Source organism: Hipposideros armiger, unplaced genomic scaffold (genome assembly GCF_001890085.2).
Source record: "Hipposideros armiger isolate ML-2016 unplaced genomic scaffold, ASM189008v1 scaffold_526, whole genome shotgun sequence".
Classification (NCBI taxonomy): domain Eukaryota; kingdom Metazoa; phylum Chordata; class Mammalia; order Chiroptera; family Hipposideridae; genus Hipposideros; species Hipposideros armiger.
This window is the reverse complement of record NW_017731876.1, coordinates 172,024-188,488: the sequence shown is the minus strand read 5'-3', so window position 1 is coordinate 188,488 and position 16,465 is coordinate 172,024. Positions and strand designations below refer to the sequence as shown.

At 37.6% G+C, this 16,465-nt stretch overlaps 1 protein-coding gene across 1 annotated transcript in view; it reads right to left on the bottom strand.

The window, feature by feature from the left end:
• The window catches only part of BBS9 (Bardet-Biedl syndrome 9), a 373,430-nt gene that overhangs the window by 207,906 nt on the left and 149,059 nt on the right, over window positions 1–16,465 (bottom strand). The window contains exons 10-13 of the mRNA XM_019668469.1: window positions 15,133–15,314; window positions 10,372–10,448; window positions 6,971–7,024; window positions 1,075–1,177 (exon numbers count right to left, since the gene is read on the bottom strand). Coding sequence (XP_019524014.1) covers window positions 1,075–1,177; window positions 6,971–7,024; window positions 10,372–10,448; window positions 15,133–15,314 — 416 coding nt within the window. The remainder of the gene's footprint in view (window positions 1–1,074; window positions 1,178–6,970; window positions 7,025–10,371; window positions 10,449–15,132; window positions 15,315–16,465) is intronic.

Here is a 16,465-nt window from a genome sequence, read left to right as displayed (position 1 = left end):
ATTGCAGAGGGCTGTAACCAGAGCTGCAGAGACTCGCAGATTGTGCATAGCCTCCTATATCCACGTATTTGACCTCCAACACACATTCGAGAGCCATAAGAGGTTTTTAAGTGGAAGAAAACATTGTTCAAAATGCGTTTTAGAAAGACAAACTGGAAGTACTGTGAAAAAGAAAGAAAATAAAGTGAGAAACCAATGGCTGGATATCACCTGCAAGGTTATTTCAACAATCCGACCATTCTTTCGCTCATTCAACTATGTATTGAGTTCCCTCTATCTGCCAGGCACTCAGGGAAGGGTGGGTTATACAAAGGCAAATAAGAGAGAGAGATGTCTTGACTTCGTGAATAAGATATACAGCTGAACAGCAGCAGTAAACAAAGAAAGGAAAAGACTCGAAAGATAATTCAGAAATCATTTTAACAGGGTTAATGACAATTTAGAGGTACATGGTATGGGAGAAAAGATTCTATACAACGCATTCTTACTAAGAATTGCCATTTATGACCTGCCTACTATTTTAGGCATTATTACAGGTATCTTACATAGATTCATTCTTTCATTAAAACCTCAAAACAGCCTCACAAGAAAGATATCATTATCCCCTTTCTACAGATTAAAAAAACTGAGGCTCCAAGTAATTACTGCAGTAGCTTGCCCAAGGTTACACATAGAGGAGTGTCAGGGCCAGCACTCAAACTCAGGCCAGACTCCAAAGTCAATATTCTTTCTTCAAACATTACCGATTCAATAAATAGCTCACTAGAGAAACACCAATAAAGAAAGCCTTCCAAATTATAGTGTTTAAGTACAATTACAGGTCCATCTAGTTAAGGAAAGCACTTGGAAATCTGTAATTACTTCAGCTTCAACAACCATTCATTGAATGTCCATGCTTGATGCTTAGACGGAAAACCGTATAAGCAAAACAACACAAGCATTGATTTCGGGAAGATACCAGCCTCACGATTCAGACAAGAAACACAGCCTTGAAATAAATACACTAATTTTAAAAAATTAATTAAATACAAATCCTCACACCATGATAGACTTTAAGCCAAGCAAAACACTTACCCATAAATTCAAAGGTGAATTGATCAGAAGTCAATACTAAAGGTGGTTGCACATAAACTGATAACTTGGCTTTTTGCAATGCCACTCGATTCTGCAGTGTGACCTACGGAGACAGAAATTGTTATTAAAAGGAAACTATATTTTATCAAAACTGATAAAATATCACAATTACTTGAAAAATATCTAGCAAATAATTAGGGAACATCATCTGAGAAAAAAAATGAGTAGCCATAAAACATAACATGTAACGTAAGTACTAGATTAAAATGTCCTACCCAATTAGAGACTGGGCAAAGGAGATGCAAAGATTTTTCTCCAAAGAAGATATAGGAATGGGCAAAAGGCACATAAAAAAATGTCCAATATCTTTAATCACTACAAATTACATCCACAATAAGAAACTACTACACATCCACTAAAAATACCATAATCAAAAGGACAAAAATTGGTGTTGGCAAGAATGCGGAGGAACTAGAACACTCATATATGGCTGATGGGATTGTAAAATGGTACAGCTACTCAAAAAAAGAAACAGTTTGACAGTATCTTTAAATATTAAACATAAATTTACCGTACAATCTCACAATTTTATGGTAAGAAAAATAAAAATATATGTTCACCCAAAAACTTGTAGGTAAATGTTCAAACTAGTATTAGTCATAATAGCTGAAAGTAGAAACAACTCAAATGTCCATCAGCTGATGAATGGATGAACAAAATGCAGTGTATCCATACAACGAAATACTATTCAGTAATAAAAAGAAACATAGTACTGACACATGCTACAACATGGGTAAACCTCAGAAACATTATGCTAAGTAAAAGAAGCTCGTCACAGAGAACCACATATTGTATTATTCCATCTATACGAATTGTTCAGAATACGCAAATCTATAAAGACAGAAAATAGATTTATAGTTGCTGAGGGATGGCAGTGGGGGGTTTGGGGTGAGGAATGGAAGAAAGGAAGCAAATAGGAAGTGACAGCTAATGGGCATGAGTTGTTTTCAGGGGGATGAAAATGTTCTAAAATTAAATTTTGGTGATAATTCCACAACTCTGCAAATATACTATAATATTATATTGAATATTGAATAATATAATATTCAATAATATTAAAATTATTGAATTATATACTTTAAATGAGTAAATTGGATGGCATGTGAATTATATCTCAATAAAGCTATTAAAAATGTTCTATCCTTATTGGGGTGGTCACTTCATAACATATAAATGTCTAATCACTACGTGTATACCTGAAACTAATGTAATGCTATATGTCAACTGTAATTTTTTAATTTTAATTAATGTTTTAATTTTTAAATTTAAAACCTTTCTATCAAAAGCAAAGAAAAAGGGCCGGCCGAGTGGCATGATGGTTAAGAACTGGCTTGGGACGCCAGAGTGCCCCGATTTGGATCCCACATATGAGGGCCAGTGACACTGCCCTCTACAGCTAAGATGCTGAACAACAGCTCAACCTGGAGCTGGGCTGCCATGAGTCGCACGCGAAGGCATAGGCTGCAGTCCCTGTGGCAGTGGGTTGCCATGGGTACTGTGTGTAGCCAGCAGCCAGCGTGAGCGGCCAGCAGCCGCAGTGAGCGGCCGTCCAGAAGCCGGCGACTGATCTGCCTCCCCGGGGAAGAGCGCAATGATGGTGCCAGCTTGGGCCAGTGAAGCAACGTCCTCCACAACTAGACTGAAGAACAAAATGACAGCAACTTGTCTGTTCCCATTCCCCCCAATTCCCCAATAAAAAAAGCTTTAAAAAAAAAAAAAGCAAAGAAAAAAATCTGCCCTCAATGGCTGATAATTGCATCATAAAATATTATATATGTTCATTCTTCTTTTCATGTACAGATGTGGCATCATGAATATTTATCGTATCCAGAGTCAGGATATTACCTTTGCACAAGTTAATTATCCTCTAACCATTTCCTTCTTAGGTGAGTATTTACTAATCTAGGCATATATCACAGCACTACATTTTCTTCCATGGCTTAACACAAAAACATCTTACATAACTAATTCTAGGAGATAGCAAAGAATGACAATATTCACTGCTGCATTTTTACACTGGTGCTCTTGCTCGATGCTGCTCAGAAAACCTTCCCACTGCAATTAGAATCAACAGCTCCGAGCTCTGGGCACCAGTCTGCTGGGAAGCAGGGCGGGGATGGGCAGAGAAGGCCAGGACCCCTCTTCCTCCTCCTGTGGAGGAGCGTCCGTAGAAGCCACCAGGCCCGATGACCTTTACTGGGCCAGTGGGAAGGGGTATCATTTTCAGGCTACCAAAGAAAAGGCTTAACAGTCTGGCTTCCATGGGGCACGTTCTCTCTTTGGATTTTGTCTCCTAACAGTCCCAGCCTCTTTGCATAGTCTCCTGGGGATGAGTTCATCCACATGGCCGGTGTGGTAAGCCAGACTGATCACAGTAGACCTGGGTATTGGTGACTTTTCACAGCTCTCCGGGTGATACCTACGTATAACCAGAGTTGAGAAGCACTCTTCTATCTGGTACCTCTGCTAGGAAGCAGTTCAGTCTACTTACCAGGCTCTAGTATATGAGACAGGTACATTTCATTATTAACTGACATAATGCAAGGGCATACTTACTTTTAAGAAAAGTAGTTCTGCATTTTCTCCTAAGTAAAAGACATATATCACCTACTCCTTAATGATATATATATATATATATATATACATACATACATACTACTATAGAGAAAGAAACAACACACAGTGATATTCAACTGGCCCACGAACATTATATGCATATAATTAGATTCAGTAAATGTATTAATTTTAAATGAAGTGGGTATTCTGTATAACTTAAAGATAAGTTAAACATAAAAAATTTGACTTGTAAAATTTTTAAAAGATAACTATTGATGCAAATAAATACAATAAACACAGCAAATGAACAATTAATCCTCAATTTTTACTTTATAAGCCCTGGGACTACATGAGGGGACTCTGCATGCCACCAACAAAGCTTCCTTACTGATGTCCGACTATTATAAACAACATAATGCCTTGTTAGTAAAACCCTGACGGGTAATTATGGGAAGAAGAAACTGTGTATGCACCACAGACACCATCTTTCAAATAGCTAGTCCGCTACATAAACAGAACACAATTTAAATATTTTCCTATTCATAATAAAATGATGCTAGCCTGTCCATGTGTTTTAAAATTAAATGACTACTCTTAATGATAATAATCATTAGCAAGTTTCTATATTCATAGAAACATGCTAATAAATTATTTATGTGCATTATCTCATTTAATATTTACAACATGGTGAAACAGCTACTATCACTGTATACCGTTTTCTAGAAAAGAAAACTGTGGCTCAGAGAAGCTAAATAATTTGTCCAGGGTCATTCTGTTTATAAGTGGAGGAACCACAATTTAACTTCTGCCTGTCAGAATCTAAAGCCCATGCTCTTAATCAACTGTGGTTAAGTCTCAAAACAGCTCTGCAAATGAAAAAAGTATCCCCATTTTACAGTTTAAAAACAGAGGTTCAGAGAAGCTAAATAAGTGGCCAAGACCATCGAGCCAGTATGTTCAAGAGAGTTGAAAACTTCGTTTTAAAAGTGAACATGAAAAATCCTTCAAGTAGTAATTAGCTGTTTGTGAGAGAGCAGACTTTCTGACTCTGCCTAGCATAACAGCATGTATTTAGACAAAGATCGCACAATTTTACATTGTCAGAAGAAGGGTTTGCACTTGGTTTAGATGCACGATCACAGCTCCCCTATGCGGATTTACTGAACCCCAAGAATGGGCAAGGCGCTTTCAAAAGTGAATCAAGGAGATGTGTGACGAAAATAACTACAGTAACAAAGAAGAGTTGTGTTTGAGCCAAAAAAAGAGTTAAAGACTTGGCTAGATTATAAACCTCATATTTTAGGAGAAAAATAATTATAGAATATTAAGGGGGAAATATAAAACATTAATACAAAAATTTTCCGTGCTATTTTCCACTTTGAACAAAATGAAATATGATCCTTAGGAAATCTAATACTAAGTTTTTATTCTCAATAGATAAATATGACTCCAAAGGCCAGGTATGAAACAACCACTCTCCCCGAGTTGCCTGGAACAGATGGTCACGCGTCGTGCGCACATACTCAAGGTAGCCACATCTTCATTCACTTGGAACGGATGGAAAAATTTTCTCAATTAACAGGATTTATTATGATGGAAACTCGCATGGTTATATATCTTGGCTGCTGTTTTTATAAAAAGGCTCTATGGAGAGATTTATAGCAGAAATTTGTATAGAAACCGTCTGACAGGATCAGGAAGTCATTGTTGTCTGCTGGGTAAGTCCAGCTGATTTTGTGCAAACTTTGTGGTTGCATCTTTCTCGTGGTCTTATAATGGCAATAAGGAAGAGAGTTGTGAATGAGCCATTCTCAAATATAGCAGCTTCCACTAATGAAGGAGAATTTTCCAGTAGTGTCATGCCATCGTGTTGAGGTGGTTACTACACATGACAGCCTAAGAACTGCACGGGAGAGAAAGATGTGTTTACTTACAGCAATGAGGAGTCATTGGAGGGAAATTAGCATGAACTAACGTTATCTGGTTTAGGTACCAGACTTCTTTTTGCAACTTACAGTGTGCTCCTGAATTATTATGTGTATGTGTCTGAACAATATCAGTAGATAGATATAAAAAAAAGGTTTCTCCACACAAATGTCTATAGATCATTCCTGGAACTCTGAAGGGTTTTTTGTTTTTTTTTTCCCTTAAGTGTTTGATTTCTTGCCACTAATGCTTTTCCAGACTCAGAAGTATTAATGAGATAGAGCCTTTGATTGGATGGGGGGGGGGGAGACTGGGGAAAGACCACCCTTGTTTCCAGTGGCAAGAATCCAAAAAAATTAGCTTAGGAAACTGTTAAAAGATTGGGCTCCCTTCAACTTCTACCAAAGATCCCCACAGTTGGGCCACCCGCTGGGTCCAGTGTAAGCGAACACAATTGGTAAAGCCTGGTACCCTGTTAAGCTCCTCCAAGGACAGCATCCCATAATCTAAGAAAATACAAAGCCGTGTCCAAGTTTTGACGAAGTGACTCGCCAAGATCCACAACCTTCCCTGGCTCCGAGGTCTGGGCAGTGATAAATATTCTCAGCTTAATAATGTGCTGACCGATTACCACACTTTAATCCAAATGCCTTAAGAGGGTTCCACATTTGAGTTCTTGTTCTGAAATTCTACAATGATGGGACCAACAGTCTTACCAAAAACCACATCCTTCATATTCTATTTTTTTAGGACTATCGATTTGTCACTATGCTACTTTGTGGCTTCTTCATTTAATATTTTCTTGCTATAAATACATCCATTTAAAGCTAATGTTATGGCAGGTAGATGACTGGTAATTCTCTTCAAACACACATATAATCATACATGGCAGAAAGATATTAGTAGCATTCCTATAATTCATATATATATATATATATGTATATATATATATATATATATATATATTATATAGTGCTTCAATCAACTGGTTGGTCTATTATGACATTGGTTGGTCTAGGATGATAACACAATTCTTTAAACATATTTAAAATGTTAATTTTATTTCTGGAAAAAAGAGCCTGAATTATGCAACACATCTAAATAATGGTAGAAGTAAGTCATAACAATTGTTTATATTATATACCTATTGCTATAAATGCCATTAACGGCTTTATATTTGTAGAAAACAATGAAGGTAGGTTATCTACTCACCAACCAAAACTGAAGAAATTGTACAAATTTCAAGTGTTTGTTTGACATTTCCAAAAGCTATTTATAGGGTGACAACAGTGACAAACGTGATGCAACGTGTAATATTGTTTGCACATTACAGTCTAGAACCAGGGCACAATACCTTAACTGTGACTGAAGGGACGAGGTCAGTTCCCACTTCAACATCAGGAGCTTGCTGGAAACACACAGTAGAAACAGAAGAAATGGTTTCAATATTACACATCAATGAGTGAACACAACGGGTGCAATACATACTTCTCACCACCGAAACAGGGAACTCACTACACAAGATTTATCACTCGAATGACACAATAAAAGAGTCAATGTGGCCTCTTGGATGCCTTCATCTGGAAAGGCAGGAACTAATATTCAAAAACCCATTCCCCTCACCCCAAAAAAACAATAAAAGATCGTTTTATTATCAGAATACTCTATTGTCAAATGTACTTAAATGTTGAAACTAATTAATTCTGTTAACTCATATTATATAGAAGAGGGCCTCCTTGTATTTATCAGATAAACATTATGCCATTTTTTTAGGCCCTTGTATTTTTAACCTGCCAAAGGTATGTGTTTTATTCTGATTAATAATAAGAATATGTATCTAAGACATGCAACTAATGATATAAAGATTGAGCAGCTTTACACCTAGAAAACAAAATAAAAGTAGAGTGCAATTTTTCTTCTCACTAGCTCACATCATAAGCTAGTTTGCTCTTTAGACATCAGCCTGGGTTTCCTGGCTCTACCTCTTCAAGAATTCAGAGTATAATGTAATAGAGCAAACATTTCCTTATCATTTATAACTTATTTTTTAGAGTGGTAAATTGAGAGGAAAAAATGCTTACTCTATGACAGAGTAAGACCACGGGGTAACGTATTTTCTAACAATAGCCTTATGAATTCCTAGGGTACAATTAAGATCCTAAAATCTCTATCCAACCAATGAATACATCCATTGTACTTCAAATTAACCTATTTGAAAAATTTTTACTAAGAAAAATTAAGCCACTTCTAAGCAATGGGGAGTGCAATGATGTAATGGACATCAGCACAATTAAGAATTGGGAGATTCGTATGTTATTTACGACTCCATAGGAAACCATATATGATTCAACTTCTCAATGAAGAAGATAGGATAGCAATGCCTGTCTCCTCTATAAAAGACCCCATTGTAGTATAAATTATGTTTTTAGATGTGTGCTTTCATGTTAATGATTCGAAAGAAAATATTAAGCCAGGCTTTTTGCTCTAGTATTACCTAAACTCCAAGAAATGTTTTACATTTAGCTGTCCGCAGGTCTAGAAAAGAAATCAACATCTCCTGTTTTCCGCTCTTTTCAACCCTTTGTCTAAACACCTGGCTACTTCAAGGACAGTAGTCCTTTGGGAAATAAACTTATAGCCAGAAAGAAATGGCTATACAAGGACACCATGGCACTGCAGCCACATAAATCACGGGGCTAATGTTTTCCAATGGAATGAACACGATACTCTCAAGAACCTCTTAAGAAGGAAAAAATAGTAAGTCAGGGAAAATGAAGCTGGAAAGAGACACCTAATTGAGAGGAAACAGCACTCCGGGTTGCCAATGGGGAAATATATATTACAATATAGTGCTATTACATAAGGCCTTTTCCCTACCAAGATCAAAAGTTGCTCAAGAACAGAAAGGGAATTCCTCATTCCAAATGGCTTATGTTTAAGAAAACCTAGAAAAAAATCATATAAATTGCCCAAAGGAAAAAAAGAATCATTCCCAAGGCAAGAAAATGTGTGTACATTTGTCAGCTAGCTAAGCAGAAATGTTCTCCTCAGACCACGCCCTGCAGGTAGAGTGAGAAATGGTGTGTGCTGAACGGCCAATGTTCCAAACAGTGCTTCTACTATGTGGCTCGGCTGGGTGAATGTTTCTTTCATATGTAGTCCTATTTTTTTAAGTGTACCCAACGTACTATATACTATGGCAATGTTAACATGATTTTTTATCACGACTTGGGTTGGCTGCTTATACTAAGATTAATCTTTGAAAACTTACGACAACTGCTGACTGTATTATGCTCTGATACCTAGATATTTAAGTCATTTTTTAGGCAAAATTATATGACCGGAACTCCAAATACAGTAAAACCAGTGAATTCGATCACTTGTCTAAATGGATCGAGTTTTGGTATGGACACAGACATACTTAATAGATTTTGTGCACACAGCAGGCAGTGAGACCTAATCAATCATAACCTAGCAAGTGCTTAAAGAAGACTAAACAAGGAGATGTGGTAATATAACCAACGACAGTCCCCCTTTTTTCCTTCTTCTTTCTCAGCTTTATTCATTTATTCATAGAGTAAATATGTATCAAGCACACATATGTGACAGATACTAGAGATACAGCAGTGGACAAGACAAGTAGTGAAATGTAGGAGGTGGTGGTGGTGGTGCAATATCATCACAATTCAACAAAGTCGATTCTACTATTATTCCCATTTCACAGATGAGAAAATTAAGACTAAAAAAATTTAAATACCTTGCCCTGGGTCACACAGATGGAAATGGGGGAAAAATAATTCCCTGCCCAACTGCTTACTCTTAAACTACCCCCATCCATCAAAACCACCATAATGTATTAAAGACTGTAAACCATCAAACCCTAACCTAGGCCCTTCGTAAACAGCATCTCATTGAACCGTCACCAAAAATTTTGTGGGGCCGGTATTATTCATCTAGATTAGGATTATTTCAACACTCTGGTATTGAAAAGGTTAAAATTATTTTTAAGATGGTAGATTCAGAATAATGGTGAGAACCCTTTCTATTGTTCCCTCCCTTCCCTTTTTGTAAACAGAAATCTGCCTAAGGAACTCCTTACTACACTAAGAGGCTGGAGATGTTTTATTTCTAGAAAGTAATAAAGGTTAAAAGTAGTTATCCTCCTGGAGTGGCTGGGTGGCTCAGCTGGTTAGAGCGCATACTCTGAGCGACAAGGTTGCTGGTTCAATTCCACATGGGCCAGTGAGCTGCACCCTCCACAACTATTGGGTTGTCAGAAAACTCATGACGTATTTTTTGTTTTACATTGCAAAAATGTGTCATGACTTTTCCGACGACCCAATAGATGGAGGACAACAACTGGAGCTGAGCTGCACCTGAGCTGCTGGTGGGCAGCCGGATGGCTCAGTTGGTTAGAGTGCGTGTTCTTAACAAAAAGGTTGCCGATTCAACTCCCACATGGGATGGTGGGCTGCGCCCCCCGCAACTAGACTGAAAATGGCGACTGGACTTGGAGCTGAGCTGTGCCCTCCACAACCAAGATGGAAGGACAACAACTTGACTTGGGATGTGGAAAAAACACATTGCTCCCCGAAAAAACACATTGTTCCCCAATAAAGTTTTTTTTTTTAAAGTAGTTATTCTCTCAAAAGTTGCTATTTGGAGGCCCAGAGTTTAAACCAACACATTTTAACCCCAATTCACCAGAGTCCACCACCATCATAAACCCTTTTAAAGTCTGCAAAATACACTTACAGACACGGAATCAAAGTTAGGAGAAACCATGGCAGAAACTCTCATGTCATCTTCTCTCTCAGTCATGGGCCAAACACCTGTGATTTTAAAAGAAAAAAAAAAAAAGCTATTTAATTATAAAGTAAACCCTGCTCTCTATAGTTTTTTAAAATTTATCTATACCATCTATCAGGAAACAACCCCATAAACATACTCACAAGATGAAAAAACTAATGCATTACAGAATTAGAAGCTTGATATTAATCCTTCCCCTTGCACAATATTTTAAAGAAAATCTATTGCTTTCTCCAAAGATGATATAGCTAAGATGTGACCCACTGACCAACCAGTGATGGGAATTTCAAGTCGTCTCCTTAACTACTTACTAGTAGAAGCCCTAATTAATACAACCCTTTTGAAGCTAAGTTGGTTTGAAATTAATGACTTTTGAAGGCAAGTAATTCTACTGCTTGGGGGTAGAATTGTTAGGTCACAGGATACATACAGTTTACATTTTGATAGTTATAGCCAACACACAGACATGTCCAAGAAGGTTCTCTGCTGCTGGTAGTTATTAAAAATAAAAACAAAGGGCAGGCCGAGTGGCTCAGTTGGTTAAGAGCTCACTCAAGAGTGTGAGCTCTGAGCAACAGCAGTTCGATTCCTGGCCTGAGCTGAGCTGCCGCTGAGCCGCCAACAGGTGGCAGGATGGCTCAGCTAAAAGAAATAATAATAATTAAATTAAATTAAAATAAAATAAAAACAAAACAACCTAAATCTCCATATATCTATTAACAGGAAAATGATTAACTAAATTATGGTATATCCATGCTGTGCTATGACTCAAAGCCCAGAGCTGTAAATAAGAGTGCTGTCCATCTTTATAGACCGATATGAAAATAACTCCATGATATTCCCATTAATAAAAAAGCAAGGTAGGGCCGGCCGAGTGGCTCAGCTGGTTAAGAGCTCGCGCAAGAGTGCAAGCTCTGAGCAACAGCGGTTCGATGCCCGGCCCAAGCTGAGTTGCCGCTGAGCTGCCAACAGGTGGCAGGATGGCTCAGCTAAAAAAATAAATAAATAAAAAATAAAAAAGCAAGTCATAGTACAGTGTGTCTCATATGCAAACCGTTGCATAAAAACAATTACATATACCTAAAAATTTTCTTCAAATATACACAAAAACTCTTGCTAAACATTAAATAAACATTAAACCTTTAAATAATCTAGTGGAAGGAGGAGCCGGGGTTTACCCTTTTAGTGCCATTTGAATTATTTTTACCATATTCATGTTATTTTCACAACTTCAATTTCACAATCTAAAAATGTTTATAGTGCATAATGAGATATTATAAGTTACAGAGATCCTAAATAAGAAACATAAATGACACTTATGCCATATACATGTATACATGACAGACTATTGGCCGCCACCTAGTATCCATCTTCCCTCCTCCTTTTCAGGGGGGCAGAGCCCTAATTCTGTTGAGGCATTCACCTTCATCTCAAAGTCATTGGCTTGGTCAACTCCAGTGACGGTGATTTCATTCCCCTGACCATTCGTTGTTTTGGGCATGAGCATGAGGCTTTATCCTGGCAGATGTGAGGTAAGAAGAGTTGGGTGTGAGGGGTGCCGGCACATGTTTCTGGGAAAGCTATTCCTCCCTAATAAAAGGGGGGACTCGGGAGAAAGCACTCTCTTCTTCCCTGGAAATTGTATTTGCACATAATTTCTGGAACTGCTGAAATCACCCTGTGACCATCCCACACACACTGAGGACTGCCCACTGAAAATATGGAAAGCCCTTGGATGATGCCACCTGAATCAGCTGACTCCCAACGAGAAGAACTGCCTGCAATGGCCCTCAGGCATTCCCACCAACACTGCACCACTTGGAGCAGGAATTTCCATAACTTAGTGCGAGTACCAAAGGCTGCTCATTGCCCACCAATAACCGTTCTTCAGCTCCTCCTTACTGAAAACGCCCAGTTTTATTCTAAGCAACAAAATGCTCAGCTAAAACACTGAATTTCCCGGTCTCTTCCACAGCTTGGAGTGGCCAGCGGGATGTGGGTAGAAGCTGCTCAGGGGTGTGGCTTCCTGGAAAGATCTGTAAGGAGCTGACTCAGCTGCAGATGTGATGGTAGGAGTTCCAGAAGTCATCCTGGACCAAGAGATGACCCTGGGAGCAAAGGAAGTGGAGTCCCTGATGACAGGGGAACAGCCAAACCAACCCTGGTCTGCCCATTGCAGACTTACTGTCCATAGGAAAGAAATAAACCTCGGCCATGTTTAAGCCACCTTATTTGGGTATTCCGTTACATGCAGCCAGACATAACCCTAAACAGCACAGCTTCCAACAAGGTCACCAAGTACAGATGTCTCTAGTACCCAAAGGTAGCGGTGCCTTAGTTATCCCACCCATTTGAAATAGGATGCCGGCTTTCACTTAGTCCCCACGCCTTACTGCTCCCCTTCCCATCCTGAAGGCACAACTGTGGGGCTCTAACTCGGGGTCACACCCATTCCTTCACAGTCACCTCAAGCGGAGAACATGACCAACTGTCTAAATCATAAGGACACTCCATCTTTGGGAAGTGCCTACCGACAGATGGTGTTGACTACTGGTCACAGGAACGCTGGCCAGGGTTCCCACTAATGAGTTGAATGAGAAAAGCTTCAAAATCCATGAGCCATACAGAAATTATGACTATAATTTCATGCTTACAACATACATTCCTCATATAACTTACACACATAAAATCAGGTTCAAAAACGCTTTTATTACAGTAGATAATATACACCATGTGTACAACAGAATGTACTCTTTAAATTGGCTTTAAATTTTGCTGCGACTCTTGCTTTGAAGAAATAAAAAAAAAAAATTTAAAAAAAGCTTTAAGTACCGAACATAACCCACAAGGCTGTGAAGTTTTTTTGCAAGTTAAAGTCACTCTACTAAAATAAGTGGCATTTAAATTAATAATGAGGTCATCAAAAGGTTCAGAGTTTTAACTTCTCATAATCCTTCTATACTGAAATGATTTGGTGCTTTTATATAATTACAGGTATTTTAATAAAGAAATATACTACAGTTTTACAAGGGTACAGAATACTGATTTTTTTTTTCCATATCTAGAAGTAAAACATTTTAAAAGTCTCTCTTTTTGAAAAGTTTCTCTTTGTTTCTCTTTCAGGAATACAACCAAATAGTGGTGGCATAGAAAGCACAGGGAACTTCAAATATTAACTAAAATTTAAGGTTATGTAAATAATGAACTTTGCACCCAAGTCTGTGGGCACATCCCTAACTTAATTAGCAGTTATTTCAAATTACACAGAAGGATCCAGGTAATGACAAGTAAAACAACCTAACCCTTCTCACCCAAGGGCATCACTACAGCCACCAAAAAATAACTTTTAGCTATAAGGAATTTTTCTGAGAAATGTTTTACATAATTAAGTGTTAATCAAAATATCATTAGCACATTGTTTATGGAAAGAGCAAAACCTCATGACACAAGATTTGGAGTGAAAAATCACATTAAATTTATTTAACGAACTCTGGAAATTTCATGCTTCATATATATATGCCACTCTGCTCCAATTACGTTTTTAAACGACAAAATGAGACTTATAATTCCATTAATCCCAAAACACTAGTATCAAAAATGGAAAAAAAACTGCATGTCGCAATATGACACATCTAATTTTAATCATTTTCTATTTGACAGAGGGGTGGTGACAACAAATAGGCTTTTAATTAGCTGGAGGTACTTAAAGACCTAAGTTTCACTGGTTTAATTTCAAAACGTTCTAAGAGAATGTGTGAAGCCAAAACATAATTTTATTTTCATATTCATATTTTTTAAATATATTATCTAAATTCCTCTGAATCCATCTTGGTAATATAGACTCGAAAATACATAAATCTCATAAAGTGATTGGACCAGGATTAAGATAGGTTCTGTTGTGTGGGTTCTTTTTGATGCTCTGCTCGGTTTATTACTCTTACTTTGTTTTAACATTCCTTTTATGTGAAAAGAGTCCATATTTTTTCTCATTAAAAAAATACTTTTACCTGACCCTGAAAAGGGAACCTAAAGTAATGCTTTTCACATGTCCAACTCAAACTGCAGGGCTGGTGTTTTGTTTCTCCTTTTAATTTACAATAAAATTACACCCCTGTGAATCCCAAAGTAAGATAATATTGAGTTATGCAAAACTCAGGAACTGAAAATATCATCAGCCTCTGAGTCATTAGAAGTCAGCGTACTGCAGGCTACACTCCATTTGGATGGCTAATTGACTACAAACAAATTATATTGCTAAGCTGCAAATGACTACAAAGTGGTAACTCATGTACTGGCTTTTGGTTTCTTCTAAAAGAAGCAACTAAAATGTTTCGAAGCTATTAGAAGTTAATAAATGACCACTCTAAACTTTACCCCTCTTCTCAAGGCCTGAAACCACTACCCGAAGAAATACTTGTTCCTGTTTTAGAGCTTAAACAGAAAAAAACTAGATAGCACTGTCCCTAAAAAGGGGACACTAACAAAAGCATTCTCTTAAATAGGACATATTTTTCGGGGGCTACAAAATACAAATTAAGCACAAAGAGCTTGTGTGCTAAAAAGCACTGCAGTTTTTACAAATATGATTTTAATTAAGCCTAGGGGAGAAAATTAACTAATATGGACAAAACATCATCCATATACAAAATAATATGAATTTTATAATGAATACTAAAATCAAATAATAAAAAGCTTCAAATGAGATACCTTGTGATTTGTTCACATCTTTGATGATTTTCTGGAGTTCTTTCAATTCTACATCAAGTTCATCATAGTTTAATTCTCTAGATTCAACTTTTGGAGCTTGGAACAAAGAAGGGTCTGTCCCCAGGTATGAACACTGCAAGTGACCATCATCACTCAGCGTGATTATCACTCCCTTTAAATCACTGTAATAAAGAAAAGAAAATGAGACATGATTAAAATTTGGGGTGGATTTTGACTGGACCGACTACATTTTTATTCAATTCAGCTTCAACATACCATTAAAAAAACGACTATGTATCTATTTTTAAAGTTTTATATCAAGAATTCAAATGTTTCAAACATGATTTATGTTGACAGAAGTATTCCCAATGTTACGATTCATTACAGGATAATAAAAAAAAAAACACTTTAACAATTGTTGTAATAGCTGCTACTTTCTGGGATAACTACATGGCAAGTCCTATTTTGAGGGCTTTTCAAGGCCTGTATCTTCTCATCCTTGGCAGATTCATAATAAGCACGTGAACAACATTTGTGGAGCCACAAGCGCGGGGCTGCTGGCTGATGGAAGGCCAGGCTTGAGGCACAGGAGCGAAGCCGGGACAATCCAAGGGAAGGGCAAAGAGGTCAGTGGACTAACCCGGGGGGCCTGGGAAAGAACTGTGCCCCCTCCCCTTTTCCTTCTCTCTGCCCTTGGGACTTACTGTATTTGCCCTCTTTCCCAGGTCCACCCACCATGGCTTCCTTCATACACACTCCTGTGAAATAGCTCTGCGCTGTTCGCCCTTTCCCGCCACTCAGATAGAAGGAGCCGATTCTCTCATTTAGTAGTAGAGCTTTCTCCACCACTCATCCCATCCTGATTATCTCTTTTCCTGCCCATCCTTTCACTCTTCCTTCTCTCTTAGGCTCCCTTATCTCTCTTCTACTCTAGAAACTAGCCATAATATATAAATTATAATTTTAGCACGCCGTTTTTAAAAATAAAAGTTGTAAGCGTTTCTTAACTTGCTATGAAAAGTAGTTGAAATGAACACTATTTGCTTCCTCCCTAGTTTGCTCAGCAGGAAAAAAGTTCAACATTGTCACAAGTCATTTTGAGCTGCTACATAATGAATTTGTTTCATTTTTGTGTGTTATGTTTTCTAGTGGCCTTTGATTTTAAAAAAGGAAAGAAAAATGGTTACCAACCCTGTTCTAAAGGTTAAATATTAACCAAAAATAACAGAAAATTTGAGAAAAAAAAATTGCCATTCATCTGAAGTAAAGGATAAGGTGTATCAGGGTCTAGGCCTGATTCAGAATGAATAAGAATTTTTAAAACTCCCCAACT